We start from the raw sequence: 15,567 nt of genomic DNA on the forward strand, positions 1-15,567 counted from the left end.
TTATTTCAGTAGGAGATGTGAGAGGGTGAATGAAAGCGCAAGGAAGGCAAGATTTTGTATTCAGTTGTGTGACAAAATCTTCATCCATTTTTTGAAATGCTCCCTGCCTTAGAGGGCATGGGAGGAAAGTAAGCAAGTAGGAGGACTAATTTTTTTATAATGTGGAAGAAGTCAAGCACGTGTGGAGATACATGCAGGAGTAGGAAAAAGGTAACAGTAAGTGAGAAACTATTACCAACCTTAAGTTTAGGAAACTTGATCTTCATGCAAAATGACAAGCCAGTACAGCCATTTTGATGTTGTTGGTGAAGAGAAGTCTATGCTCAAAGAAACTGACAAATTAATTGTTTGAATTTTTAAGTCATAATGTGAGTTGATGGTTCCTTTCTTGTTTAAATTGTTTTGTTAAATTGTTATAGGTGACTATAGAACCATCAGAAGAGCCTTTATTTCCAGCTGATGAAATCTATGGAATAGTTGGTGACCAGCTAAAAAGAAATTTTGATGTCAAGGAGGTATGAGTATTAATGCAAGATCCATATCCCATACATACATGCACAAATTTTCGTGCAGGAAATCACTTTTCATGTTGTCATAACTGAGAATATCTGATTTGGGTTCTTATTTCTTTGCATTTTTGTCCAGCAGATCCATTGCAGTAGCAGTGACTTGTTGAAAATACTGTAGGTTTTGGTTATACTTTCAAGAAGTATGAGCAAGGATGAGAGACTAGTAACATTCTGAAAAAGCTGACAGAAATGGGAACTCCTCATTGGCAAAGCATTCTATAAACTTGCCCAGGGATATGATGACTTTCTTTTTCTGTCAGTCCTGTGAAAGATGAATTGTTTAAATATTTATGGAGTATAAGCACACCAAGCAATTGAGCCTTCTTCCAACTGCGTACAAAGATTATTGTACTCTGCTGTAGGTCTAGTGTAATTATCTGCTTTGCAACCTTTGTCTGAGCCAACATGCTTTTTCATATTTTGCACAAATCTCACATTTGATGCCTTCTTCACTACTAGCCAAGTATGTATTTTAGGAAGAATCTTAATACATACCTGTCTTAAAATATTGGGCAATAATTACTACGATTTGCTTTGCATTAAGGGGAAAAAGAGATGAACAGTTTCACTGAGTTTTATATTTCACTCTCAGAAGTCGGAATAGTTAGAATTTACGTTCTTTTGAAGTTGAAATAAATATCTTCTGGCAAATGTCTTGCTAGCAGTGGATCTGTATTTATAAAAAATGGCTCCTTTGCATCACAGAGAAACCTCAGATCTTCAGATCTTCATTATTTTTGTATGTCGCAAACTCAAGCAACCCTAAAAATAATCATAGCTCTAAGAAAGTGGCTCATGAGTGTATATGTGTTTTTCTTTAAAAATGAGAGGCTATTGATTAATGTTTAATATAAGCAGAGGTTTATCTTTGAAATTCAAGTAATCAGGAAAACGTTCCTGTGTAATTTAGCTGTTTGTTTAGAACATTCTTAATCTTGACATTCCATTTCTTACAAACATGTAGATGAATCACATGTAAAAAACTAAATGGGCTTTGCCTGCCATCCAAACTGTTTATATAGTGGGCTGCTTGATGTTCTATAAATGGAAAAGTTTTATGTTCTCATGGCCTTCCTTTCTAAACAAATTGAAAACCTTGAAGGATCAGGAATTTAATGTTCTTTTTCCATATTTTTCTTAAGGTCATTGCTAGAATTGTAGATGGAAGTAAATTTGATGAATTCAAAGCCTTGTATGGGGATACTTTAGTTACAGGTAAGAGAAATATAATTATTCTGTTTAAGTTCCACTGGTTTTATGGTTGGATTCATTCTGGCTCGCCCACTGATATTTTTAATGATGTTTATCTTCAGAAGAATAGCAGTTTCTGTTCCCAGGAGAAAGTGTTACTTTTATATGCTATAGAAAAATAAATACATGTGGGAATTTACAAATTAATCTCTCTTTTTTAGGATTTGCAAGAATTTTTGGTTATCCAGTAGGAATTATTGGAAACAATGGAGTTCTTTTCTCAGAGTCAGCAAAAAAGGTAAATAGATAGATTATTAACTTCTTTGCCATCGAGAAACAAAACTTCTGCTGGTCAACTTGCTCTTGAGATGAGGAACTTTTTTAAATAATGAAAGAGAACTGGCTCCATGTTTTTCATGTAAGTGTGAAACAGATATAAGCTGTTAATAAGCTGTAAAAAATATTTTAGAAACAATGCTTGGTAGATTGTTCTGATGTGAAGAAGATAGGCCAACAGCAGAAAAGCATTTGGATTTGTGTGAATACAGAATAGTTGAAATAGTATATCCTGAAATATATCTGTTACAAGACAAGTCCATCCTGATTAGATCAAACACCCTGTTGGGTATTTCCAATCTCTGAATCATGAAGTACTATGGAAAATCACATCGCTGTTTTTGTAATAACTGGAAAATCTAAAACTTGTACCAGATTTTCAATTTTCATCCGTTGCTGTGTGGCATCTCCTGGCTGAGAATAATGAGTGAATACCTGTGCAGTCTCTCAAAATCTGTAAGATAAGATACCTGTTTTGTGATTGAAAGGCTGTGTGTGAAGGAATATTGTGATTTTATTACAGTTAACAGTGCTTTACAGTTTGGACTTCAGGGAATGATGGTAGCATAAAGAGTATCTGGGTACTGCAAAATATTTACTTTGGTCTGTGTTACTTTCTTTAGTTCTTTACTTTTTCAAGAATCAACTGTCAATTGAATTTTTTGTAATAGCAATTATATATGCTAGTTTTGTTCTAACAGACTGCTTGAGCTAACAATGAGGAAATCGGTATTGAGAATATACAGAAAAGGAAGCATTGATGAGAGAGGTGGAGAAAGCTAGTAATTTTACTGAATTTATTGCGATTATAAAATAATACCCAAAATTGAGTTTCATGTGGTGAAGGAATACTTCCAAGTTGGAGCGTGCCAGTAAATGACATTTTTTTCATCTGACATTTGTTTTCAACAGTTACTTCCAGGTAGAAAATAACTCTTGCAGTATTTCTAATACAATTTAGTGCTACAAATTTTTTTCCTAACAATGAAAAAAATGTAAGGAGTCTTCATTTTCTGACTTTTACTGGGGTATCAGTGCTGTAAAAGGGAATTCACTTCTACAAAAACCTTTGTCCATGATGTTGGTTCTATAAGCAACATACCTTAGCAATACTCCTTTCTTTTTCCTTCTGTTTTTTGTAATGAGTTGTTGCACATTTTTCCCATGATCATCACTACACTATTCACATGTTTCTCTGAAGAAGATTATACTTAATTATTCTTCTCTCTTTTTTCTTTCTATAACTTTTGCAGCTTTTATACAGTGAAGAGTCACTTGTTGTGCCACATAACCTTGTTTTGGTTTTTTACTAGCAAGTGTATAAATAAGCCAAGGAACTTTACTGATTTAGATTAGTTGAAGCAGAGGCTTGAAATCTACTATTTGTAAGTTTACTAGGAAATTGGTCTTTTGCCAGTAAATAGGGAGAGGGCATCTGCCTTCAGGAAAGGGGGAAAATGTTACAGCAATTGGCAGGGCCATGAGTGTATAATGTATATGGACCTTTCCCAATTTAAGAGAATACTTTTGTACAGAAAATGAGGAGATATGTTTTTCTGGCTGGCTGTCTTGATTTCTCTGACAGAGTCTTAGCAAACTCTGTGTCAGATGCCACACTGGTGCTGTCTGCGGTTTAACTGCATATCAGCTGAGTCACAGAAGTTGAGCTTCTCAGTATCAGTAGTAATGCTTTTTAAGGATTTTATTTCTGTTTTACCCATGGTCTCACACATTTTTGGAGATCTCTTACTTCTGCTACAGTGAATACATGTTTTACAGTTAACTTTGGGCAAAGGAGAAGTAGTGTAGCACTTCCTGATGGAAATACCGTGCTGGACTTCAGTGGAAGGACTTAGCAAAGATTTCAGGATGCTGGTAGTGATAGCTTCGCTTGCCCAGCTTTTAATGGCTTACTCTTTTTTTTTTTTTTTCCTCTCTGCAGGGTACACATTTTATCCAGTTGTGTTGCCAGAGAAATATTCCAATTGTGTTTTTGCAGAATATTACAGGTGAGTAAGATCAAGTTTCTGAGCTTTTACTTTGTTGTAGACTTTGCTGTTAATTGTTGATGCTGTGTTCTAGACACCCTCTTGTGTGTTTTGTGGTACCTACATCTCCAGCTTGTTTGGGAATCAGCCTGTCAGCAGCAGGTGAAGGCCTTGCTTACAATTTGCTTCTCATTTGCTTTTCTGCATGTGCTGTGAAGCACGTAGTGTGACATATGGCACAGTATTATAATGTAAAGCTGGTGAGCCTTTTGTTTATGTTCTATTTCTTTAGGTTTCATGGTTGGCAGAGAATATGAGGCTGGAGGGATAGCAAAAGATGGTGCCAAGATGGTAACTGCTGTAGCTTGTGCCAATGTACCTAAAATAACCATCATTATTGGTGGCTCTTATGGAGCTGGAAACTATGGGATGTGTGGAAGAGCATATAGGTAAGTGTGCTTCAGATTATGACAGCAGATAGAAATAATTTAAGAGAGCATAACCTTGAAGTACCGTTCTGAAAAATCATCTGACCTCTTGGAGAAGTTGTGCTATTTGGAAAAGAAAAGAGTTCCTAATGAATGTGTTCATAAGTAAATAATAGCCTGAAATTTGTGGAGACTGATAAGGCACATGATTCACCCTGAATTAGGTGACAGAGGAGACCTTCAAACAGTAAACCTGTTTACATCCTTTTCTCCCATTTCAGTTCTTGGTGGGAAAATTGTAAAGTCTTAAACAATCACTGGGCAGTGTAGGCTGGTGCTTTATTCATAGGCATCCATAGGGGGAGTATATCAGCTTGTGTAAAAACTCCTTATTCACTTCAGTCAGCCTGTTTTTATAAGTAAGGTTTGTATAACCCCTAAAGATTTTTTGTTGACTCTTTGGACATGTGTTATCTGATTTTTTTACATTTCATTTTTCAAGGTTCCTGATACTATTGAAGTTATCTGAGTTGTTTAGGAGAAAAATTCCTGTGGGTTAGGAACGTGAGCTGAAGAGATTCAAGAAAGAGAATTTTTTAAAAGAAGGCGTTTGAATAATAGAAATGAACAGAATTTTTACATTTTCAAATATAGTGCTGCAAGTATTTAAGTTTGTTAATGTACCTTTTTAAAAAATAATATATTGTAAAATTGTCATGCATAAAAATGTATTCTTAGTCAAGTGAGAATTAGTTCTTCACTAGGAAATAGGACAATGTCTTATCTTAATGTTTAATATGTATTTTTTCAGTCCAAGATTTCTATATATGTGGCCAAATGCTCGCATATCGGTGATGGGAGGGGAACAAGCTGCAACTGTTCTAGCTACAATAGCTAAGGACCAAAAAGCAAGGGAGGGAAAACAGGTATGTCTTTCTTCTTTCCTTTCTAGTTAAGGCATTATCACTTACTCCTTCACTGGAGCTGGTCACTTCTGTGAGCTAGGAAAGGGTGGAAGAGAGTGAGACAACAGTGAACTATCCCAATGCCACCTAGTGCACTGACAAACATAAGGCATTTGTAAAACATTATTGCTTACTTCTTTGAAATGTGAAGAAAATTCCCAACATTTCCTATCTTTGGTGAAAAAGAGGAGTATTCCATATACCATCATATTTTTGTGCTTTGTGCACCAAGTAATTAGTTCTACCTAAGATGAGCAGTCAGGAATCCTCCTTAGCTTGGGAGTATGAAGAGGAATATGTCAGCATAAAGTGTCTTTCCAATTATTATGAAGGTAGCAGTTTTAGAGAAGGTTAATCTTAAAATGATTCACCCATTGAGAATTATGAAGCTTGTAACAGCAGAAGTCTAGAGAGGTTTGGAAAAGTTTTTGCTCATGTCAACATTTTAATTGAAAATTAGAGGTATAATGTTTATATAATAAACATATTTTATTAAAATTTACAGTAATATTTTATAGTTTCATTGCACACTCTTTTCTGCTGAGTTTTTTTTTAATTGCAAGGTTTATAGTAATACTACTGCCTTGATACCATAAGAAGTGGTTTTATTGTGATGTCTTAAAATTATTCATATTTATTGTGAATAGTTAATCAGAATAGTGAAGCAGTTTGAACATGTTATCTCAGTGTCATTATTTTTCAACACTTGACTTGTTCTTTCTAGGGATAGAATCACCCTTATCTCTGTCTGTCTTAATTTCCCAAATCCATGATACCCAGAAAGAAGTTCAAGAAAAATAATTAGTAGTAGTTAAATATCAGTCAAATGTGTTAGAAAGTTGAAAGTTTTCTGAATTACTGTGACCATAGAGAAACCCAGTGCTAAAATAGCACAGACTTACTTTATTAAAAAATCTTGCCAAAGGCAACCCAAATTTTTTTTCCAATACACTAGCTTCAGTAATTTTTCAAGTGCTAGTCACCAATTACTCTTGCATTCAGTTAAGTATATATTTATTCTCTTTTTTCCACCCATATTCCTTTTTTTATTTGGAAACTGCTATTTTAATTTTGTTGTCAAACGTGCAAAATTGACGATTGTATGCTAAAAGTGTAAAAAAACTTTGGGCAGATAATTTAGGCATTTTCTTCAGGTTGATGCTGCATATAAAGCTTTGCTATCACTGGGTAAGAAAATATTAAAGAATATTATGTATGGTTTTTTAGTTGTCTGAGGCAGATGAAGCAGCTTTGAAGGAGCCAATCATTAGGAGGTTCGAGGAGGAAGGAAACCCCTATTACTCCAGTGCAAGGTAACATACAAATAACTATTCTAAAACTTAACTGTAATCATGGGACTTGACATCTAACTCTTGGTATTAAAGAACAGCAGAACAGAGCAATCTGAAGCAAAGACTGTTGTTTATGTGCATTCAAACCAATGTCTTTTCTGTCTTATCTCTGGGACCTGGTACCATGAACTGTTTCAGAAGACATCATGCACTTGCAGCAATTACTTTGCTGATTCTGCATGAAATTCTATGGTAGCGTGGAGTTTCTATGTTATGTGTTTTATTCTGGAGAAGATTTTCATCATTCTCCCCTGTGTAGTATCTGGTCACCTTTCTAAAACCAGTTGAACAACATAATGAGTGGCTGCATGTTTATTAATTTTAGTTGGGTCCTGCAAGCAGAATGGGCTACTGGAAAAGGTGGTAGCAGTTTCCAGAAGACCCTGAAGCCACTGGTAAATTTCAGATCATGGTCATGGTAGGTAATTGTATTGGATGATAGCAATGATGGTGTAGGGCTTTAGCTGATGGGTGCAGCATACTCATGTTTGCTGAGAAGTCCTTTGCAGCATTCCATGCTCAGGCTGATGGAATATTAGTAAATGACCAGGAAGTAGTTAGGCTAATGAAACAAGGTGGCATCCTAAAGTGATCCAGATACATCTGGAAAGCAGCTTGGGGGCTCTCTTGGCTTTTGATGGTTATTCTGCATTAGTTTCATCCTGTCAGTGCTAAAGTTCCTGCATATATTTCTGCTTGTGGTATCCAAAAGCTGATTTTCCACAGGCTCTCAGCTGCTAATGATGGTAGAAGGTAGCATGTTTCAGTGACCTAGATGTCAGCTGTGAAAGTAGCAGAGCTGGCAGTGGACAACCCAGGAGACTCCTGCAGTAGAGAACTTCCTGGCCCAGGTATCTGACAAGCCAGCCAGAGGTGAGGCGTTCCTGGGCCTGGCACTCAGCAGTGCAGAGGAGCTCATTAGAGAGGTGATGGTTGGAAGCAGCTGGGGCAGTAGGGGACACACCCTGGCTGCGTTCAGGATCTCGAGGAATGCGGGGTGGCAAAGAGAAACTGTGGACCCGAAAATTTGGAAGAGTGAACTTCCACATGTTTAAAGGGGTAGTGGATGAGATCGCCTGGGGAAGTCCTTAAAGACAGAGGAGCTGATTAGAGATGGCAATTCTTTAAAGATAATTTTCTTAGAGCACACAAGCTCTTTATTCTTGTGTAGGAAATTGAGCATGCCAGGGTGGAACTGGCATGGCTGAGCAAGGATTTTCTCCTCAAAGTGAGGAATAAGAAGGAAGTGTACTCACTGTGGAAGGAGAGACAGGTAACCTGGTAAGAGCTCCTTCTTCATGATCAGAAGTAAGATATGAAATTACTGTTAACTTCTACTTTTTTCTGTGGAGGTAGTGGAATATACTTGACTGAGATATTTATACCAGGGAAATCAACATTAATTTTAATGTTTCATCAAATGAATGCTTTCATCAGGCTTGATCTTAATGGGTAATAAAAGAAATAGCACAAAAGTTTTTAACAGCTGACCTTTAACAGCTGACTTTGCTCTACAGCAAGAAGGAAAAATGAAAAAAAATATATATTATCATTTTTTAATAACTGAATTTTAAGGAGAAGAATATTCAACTTACAACATTTAAAAAATGAGTCAACCTGTCTGTATTTAACATTAATCCTTATCCCAGAGAAGATGAATAATGTGACTTTTTTTTTACATTTGCTTTTTTTTATATGTTCACTGTTAACAGACTCTTTTACTCATGAGTTATTTAACATTCAATATATTAGATATACTAGATATATTAGCAATATAAAAACTTATCCTCTCCCCAAAACCAACAGGTGATTGTCAGTATTTACAACAGTTAGTTACTTACCTGTAAGAAAGCAGTTTTACATGTAAAGTTAAGACTAGCATTAAAAAATATCACATTTTAAATTTTTAATAACGTTGGATTTTAGATACAAAAGTTGAGCGTTTAATACCAGCATTGTGCTCTCTGATGAATGACTTTTACCAGTTTATGTTGACAGAATATCTGGCCATTTTTTGAAGTTAAGTTGCAAATATAGTAGTCACCCCAGCAAATAGCTTAAATTTGCCCAGCCAAGACGTTAGAAAGTGCTTTTAGTGCTAGGTAATGTGTCATTTATTTGAAAAAGCAAGGAAGTTATGCACTTCTGATGTTTCCTCTTGGAAAGGAGTTATGACATGCACAGATGTGAGTTGGCTGAGAACTAGCGTGGGTCTGGGTTGCATGTGGTTGGGTTCGTGTGATGCTGCACTCAAGATAATAAGCCCAGCTGAAGTCAAATGTCAGAGCTGAAATCCCACTGAGGCTTATCTGGCTATAAGCAATGAAGGTGAAATGCCTCTTTACACAAAGGAGTGCTTTTGACAACAGTGTGTGAGTGGCTCAGGTCAGAGCAGTCATGGCTGGTTTCTCTCGCTTCTCAGTTCAAGTAGGTGCAGTCTGCATTGTCTAGGAGCTTTTAATTGCTCTCTTGTAGAGTTAATTGGGTGTTTCAGTGGATATACTCATGTTTCCTGCCCTTTCGTGCTTTGCATTAACTAATTCCCAAGCAAGACCTCAGATCAATAGTTCAGAAGTTTTCATTACTGTGCAGTAGGCTGTCCAAGCAGAAACAATGAGATGAAGTGGATTACAGTCTTTGCAGCAAGTGTACTCAGGAGGAAGGATGTACCACTCACCTTGCACCTTGTAGACAACCCTTTCCTCAGGCAACATCAGCAGCTGCTTATTAGCAAGCATTTGCTGTAATTCAGGGAGGACTGACCTGTCCCTTTTGCAGCTCATTCCTGTTGGGCTCCAAACATGGCAAAACCCCAGCTGGTTGTCAACCAAATGTTAGGGTGCTGTAATTGAAACTGAATCCAGACAGCCTTTGTTTTATGAGATCCCTCCACCAGAAAGGTCAACAAGGAAACTCCAGCAAATAGCTTTGCGTTTCTGAGAGAACAAAAACGATAGATGGGCACAAAGGTTGTTTGTATTGCTGCTTGTGTGCAACTGGTTTGGAGGCTCCCTCATGCTGTCCTCGTGCCTAATGTCTGCCTCACCCTTAATAGCCATTGAGATTGATGTGACCCTTCCATTTGACTTCATTAGGCTTTGAATCAAGATTTTAGCAGTAATAAGGAGAGAGAAGGAAAATGCCCTAACGATCTTAAAGGACAAGAAAATATCCCTGTTTATTCTGTTGATATAATTTTGCTTATAAGTGATAACTTGCTATACGTACAGGATGTCAATACTGTTCCCTGCAGTTGTATTTTCTAATCAGACTTTAACCAATTTTTTGATTAGAACCTTTCACAATGAGCAGTCTTAATTAATGGCAGTCATTAGGCGGCACCCTTTTTAATGAATTATATTAATCTGCTCACAGGTTTCTTAAAAGATTTCAGTGGTTTGCATCTTAACAAATTACACAAGCATTTTACTTTAGGCAACTTCATTTCTTTTGCTCACACTATCTCAGTTACAGATATTTTATGAGTGTAGTGTGACTCATGTTCCTGCAATGGGATTTTAATAGATAGTTTAATTATTAATGTTACATCCTAGTAGAGAATACAGTTTTCTTTAAACAAAAAGAAGCAGAAGCCAGAAGTGACCATATGAAAGGAGCTTGACTTCCATGCAACAAAAATTTCTGCGGTTGTCAATACAAGTCAATTGTGTTGCTACAAAAAGAATGGAAAAAAATACCCAACCCAAATCTGCCATTAAAATGTTCTTCATGGTTGGATATTTATTACAAATATTTTAATGAGTTACTACTTAAAATTTAAGGATACCGTTAGGAAAGAAGTTACTCACAGGAGTCAGACAGCGGGAGTTTAGACCATGCACTTTATCCCAGTTATGATACAGACAGCTCTTGTGTCATCTAAAACAGAATTTGCTGTTAGTACCACTGCATGCACATACAGGTATGGCTGTTACAATATTCCAGTGCTTGGGTTACTAGCCCACTGGAAGGGAGGTACTGGCTAAGAATCCTAAAATGAGAAGAAGTTAGATAGAGCTACAGTTTTCTTGTATTTGTATTTTGGGTTTATAACGGGGCGAGGGGGGGATGTTGCCATGCCAGGAGTTTTTCTCATTTTTACATTTGAGGAAATTCTTTACTGCAAGGTTGGTGAGGCACTGGAACATATTGCCCAGAGGAGCAGTCCTCTGCCCCTAGAAGTGTTCCATGCCAGGTTGGATGGGGCTCTGAGCAACCTGGTCTAGTGGAAGGTGTCTTTGCCCATTAGAGCTAGGTGGTCTTTAAAGTCCCTTCCAACCCAAACCATTCTATGATTTTATAATTTTTCCAGAATTAGTTCTCTGCTTGTTGGGACCTGGCAGCCAGGTCAGTAATTGCCACAACTACTGTGGTGCAAGACTGCTTAAATCAAAATTTGATTTTCACTCCCCAAAAAAAAAAAAGAGCCTGGTTTTGCCCAATTAGCATCAAAGTCTTCCCTTCTCCAAACTCTTTCTTCTTCTGTACTTCAGTTTTGCTCTTGTGCCCCATTTAGTTTTAACAGTCTCCTGCTTGGGAAGCTGCACTGTGATAAGATTTTTTTATAGTAGAGTATTCTTTCTGAGCTGAGTATCCTTCTCTGTTTAATAATTTGAAAACAGAGCAGAGCCTGAACACTTGTGCTTGATCTTGTTAAAGGTATCTTCAACTGCAATTCCATTTTGTGCATCATAGGATAGATACACCTTGTAAAATAAAAGCATATATTGTCAGTCTCTTAGTGTGTTTATCTGATTGGAGCAATATTACTTTCACAGCAAATGGCAAAATAAAGCAAATATGGAAAACACTCAAGTGTCTGCTACTGCCTTGAGTTTATCAGCATGTATTTATGTAAAGTTTGCAGTCCTCTTGGGGATGAGGTTGGCACATTTAGGATTGAAAGAAAAGTGCAAAATATCTTGTTTCCTGTCTTCATAGATTTCACTAAATATAAATTCACAAATAGAACTTCCCTTCGAAAGGAAAGGTTGTGTCTTCTCTTGGTAAAGGAAGTCTTGGCTCCCTGTTCATGACTGTTTCATGTATTTTTAAATTTTCCACAAAGAATTAAGCATTAGCCAACACTGAAGAAAGTTCAAAAGAATGCAAAATAAGTCTATTTAGGGAAAGATAGGATGAAGGAGAAGCATCCCTCTCTCAACCAAAGATACTGCGTATGTATTCTGCAGATGCTGATTAAAGTATGTGTTTGTTTAAGTGAGACTGGGCTTCAGTGAGCAGTGTGGTATTTGTTTAAATATCTTGCTGGGGAAATAACAATATTTACAGTTTCATGGCCTGCTGGGAATTTCAACATGGATTTAAATTTAGGTAGGATGGAGCTGTCATTGAGAACTGATGCCACTAAGACCTTAAATTTTGGATAGTATCTAAGAGACTATTAGACTATAAGAGTCAACAAGTGTTGACTGTTTTGGGGACCTGGGAATTTGACAATTGCTCATTTATAATTTAATTGCCTTCAGGCCTCGGTTAAGAAGGGTAGTATCTTCCAGTTGTTTAGAAATGAACTTAGTGGTCAAATAAATGAAAGAAATTGTATTGGGTCTTGCTGAGGTAGAGTTCATTTTCCCACACAGTGTTGTGCTTTGCATTAGTAGCTGGAAAGGTGTTGAGAATACAGCAGTGCCTTGGCTGAGCAGTGCCTTGCTGAGCAGTGCTGGCACAGCACCAGCCTCTCTCTCCAACATTTTCCCACCATCAGTATTCTAGGGTGGGCAAGATCCTGTGAGGGGACACAACTAGGCCTGTTGACACAAATTCACCAAAGGGATGTTCCATAGCATATGACTTAGCTCAGTTCCAAAAGCTAAGGAAAGGAGGAAGAAGGTGGAACATTGGTTATTTACAGTGTTCGCTTTCCCAAGCAAATGCCATACTATTGTTTTCCATCTCACTTTCTCTCCTCTGTCCAGCTGGGAACGGGGAGAGATAGAGTGGCCCCATGGGCACCTGGAATCCAACAAAGGTCAACCCACCACAGAAATTCTGAAAATACTTGAAATCTATTCTGGCTTTTTAACGATGAAAGAATAAACACTTGTATCATCCTCATCTAGCAGTTGAATTAACCTGAATAGTGTAAATAATGATGTGACATAATCCTTGAAGTGCAAGCATTCTTAATAGAATTAGGTCATTGACTGATGGTCATTCTCCACGTGAACATTAGCAAGTGAAGAGGGCTGTTTTTCTTGCAGGATATGATTAAGTATGAAGAATCCGTTTCAAATATGTAGGCCTGACATTCTTCACTTACCTAAAATGTGTACGTTGTTCTAGAAGACAAATTCCATGGAGTAATGCACACCAGTCTATTGCATCGATGAACAGCATGAATTGACTCCATCATTTTAAGTATAAGTTAGCTCTTTACTCCTCTTTCTCTAATATGAAGCATTTTCGGCTTTGTGAGTTTGAAGGTATACCAGCTGTATATGTTGATTTCCTTTAGTTATTAAAAGTTTTGGTTTGTTATGTTTTCGGTTTTTCTCTAGATTATGGGATGACGGAATTATTGATCCAGCTGACACAAGACTGGTTTTGGGCCTCAGTCTCAGCGCAGCACTAAATGCACCCACAAAGAAGACAGAATTTGGAGTCTTCAGGATGTAAACTTAAACTTGCGATCATCAGAATTACTTCTGTATATTTTATTTGGGGCTGGGAAGCACATTAACTACAATACTGCGGTGATGAAAAATAAAGATTTGTAAGATGCTATTTTTAATGAAACTTTCATCACTGTTTTCACTGACTGTAACTGTCACACTGCTTCAGTTTTTTGATGGTGATTTGAGATGTCATTTAAGTGCTTATGTAACTGCTTTGCATGAACCAATTGCAGGTTCTAGTGTTATACTTCATGTTTGACAAGAAACTATTGATTCTATCTCTTATATAAATAAATGTGCCTAATAAGCTATATATTTGGTGCTTGTCAGTTCCTGTGTTTCTTTTATTTCTTTTTTGTATGTCTCCTATAAATGCAAAGTACTTTTGCAGTCCAACAAAGGAAAATGCACATGTGCTAATGAATAATTTTTGTGAAAGGGAAATGCTATAAGGGCAGCCAGGGATTTCAACCCAGCATGAAATTACAGATTTCATGCAGTTGTTGTCATCTTGTTCTATCTCTGGCTTTCATCCAAAAAACATTGCTTTTCTGTGTGGTTCCCTGAAGTCAAAACAACTATTGAACCTGATGAATGTATAATGTTTTCTGGAACAGATGAGAGGTGTGTGCTGGTATCTCTGAAATCAGCAATTTGCTGAGAGCGTTTATGAGGACACTGCAGAGGTGTTTAAACCTGGCATGTGGTCCTTCTGGTAATTTTGTTCTCTCCACAAGGATCAATGCTTCACTCAGAGCAGAAGCCTGAAATCCACTGACTTAAGGAGTTTTGAGCTGCTGGATTGCTTTGGTTATTCTGAGTTATTTAGGGTAGCTTGCTGAAGTGTAAATTTTCTCAAGAATTCAGTGTCATTTAATTTATTCTCTTTGGAAACGTTGCACCTCGTAGAAACTACGTACTCTTCTAGGTGGGAACAGGAAGGTGATTTCATTTTATCTAGCATTGCTATACAGGTGCCCAGATAGCCTTTGCCAGAAATATTCTTAACTGAGAGTCAAATCCAAGAATAGCCACTGTACATGAATAGAGGTCCTATCCTGTGCTGGCCTGTGGAGAAAGGAAAGACTGCTAAGAGGAGTGATCACCCGGGGTAAGGTGCTAGCTGTAATCTTCCTAGGCTTGTGTGGAGAGGAGTTCTCCTTGGATCCAGGAGGAGGATGGAGGGTTTGCTATCTACCAGCCTTTCCAGTTGTGTCTCAGACAGATGCAAAAGAGAAAATGAAAGAATTCCTTGGAATGGGGATCTTCAGTGTAGACAGTGTAGACAGCCTAGCATATGTTGAGCTGTGTGGTCTCTTGCACACTTCTATATTGCACTAAAAGAGCAATTTTCCCTCTCCTTTTACTGAGATGAAGTGTATGCAAAGCCTGATGTGTTCTGCACCACTAGAAAGATTACTTCTGTAGGTCTGCACTCTAATGCTTACTCTTAGTATATTAAATAATATTCAACATAGAATAATAATTTAAAATACTGCCAGCTAGGCACAGAGCTGTGCATTTGCGCCACTTGTCTCATTATACACATTCATGAACATGTCTGGCATAGACCAAAGATTTCTTGATCCCGAAAGTAAAATGAAATTATTTATGGTTAGTAGGCTTCCAAAATGTATTTAAAAACACCCTACTTTTAAATACAGATTTATAAAATATAAAAATATATATATTTATAAAATAGAAACAAGGAGAAAAAGAGTTCCAGACCCTGAAATGCTGTTACTGGCTTCTGTATTTTCTCCTACTCCATTAGAATAATCAGTTCAGGCACTTGACTTTCTGTTCTTAGTTATGGAAGTCACTTTTGCCTGTCACTTCCAAAGCCATGAGGTCTACTGCCTGTTTCTGCTAAGAAATCTGATCTCTTCTGAATAATACTTTTATTTTGAATATATTCTTTCAATTAAACTGATAATTAAATCATGCCAAGTGAGAGACAGTAGCAGATAATCCTGCAATACAGATGATCAAAGCAGGTGTATTCAGAAAGATGCTTCTGAGAATGGTAACTCCCTGTTGCTTGTTACATCTGAAAAGACAGTTCTTACATTTGTCAAAATTTCTTCCTCTGAATATGTG

The 15,567-nt window shown here is 37.1% G+C and overlaps 1 protein-coding gene across 2 annotated transcripts in view; it reads left to right on the forward strand.

The window, feature by feature from the left end:
- MCCC2 (methylcrotonyl-CoA carboxylase subunit 2) overlaps positions 1-13,778 on the forward strand; it is a 37,891-nt gene extending 24,113 nt beyond the window's left edge. The window contains exons 10-18 of one of the 2 annotated variants that reach the window (XM_063422357.1): positions 420-515; positions 1,712-1,784; positions 1,982-2,058; positions 4,039-4,105; positions 4,377-4,533; positions 5,324-5,438; positions 6,705-6,790; positions 7,155-7,247; positions 13,351-13,778. In XM_063422357.1, the coding sequence (XP_063278427.1) occupies positions 420-515; positions 1,712-1,784; positions 1,982-2,058; positions 4,039-4,105; positions 4,377-4,533; positions 5,324-5,438; positions 6,705-6,790; positions 7,155-7,247; position 13,351 (765 nt within the window). In that variant the 3' untranslated portion in view covers positions 13,352-13,778. The remainder of the gene's footprint in view (positions 1-419; positions 516-1,711; positions 1,785-1,981; positions 2,059-4,038; positions 4,106-4,376; positions 4,534-5,323; positions 5,439-6,704; positions 6,791-7,154; positions 7,248-13,350) is intronic. The other variant, XM_063422356.1, reaches the window with a different exon arrangement.
- The last annotated feature ends 1,789 nt before the right edge of the window (positions 13,779-15,567 follow it).

Source organism: Prinia subflava, chromosome Z (genome assembly GCF_021018805.1).
Source record: "Prinia subflava isolate CZ2003 ecotype Zambia chromosome Z, Cam_Psub_1.2, whole genome shotgun sequence".
Taxonomy (NCBI): Eukaryota; Metazoa; Chordata; class Aves; order Passeriformes; family Cisticolidae; genus Prinia; species Prinia subflava.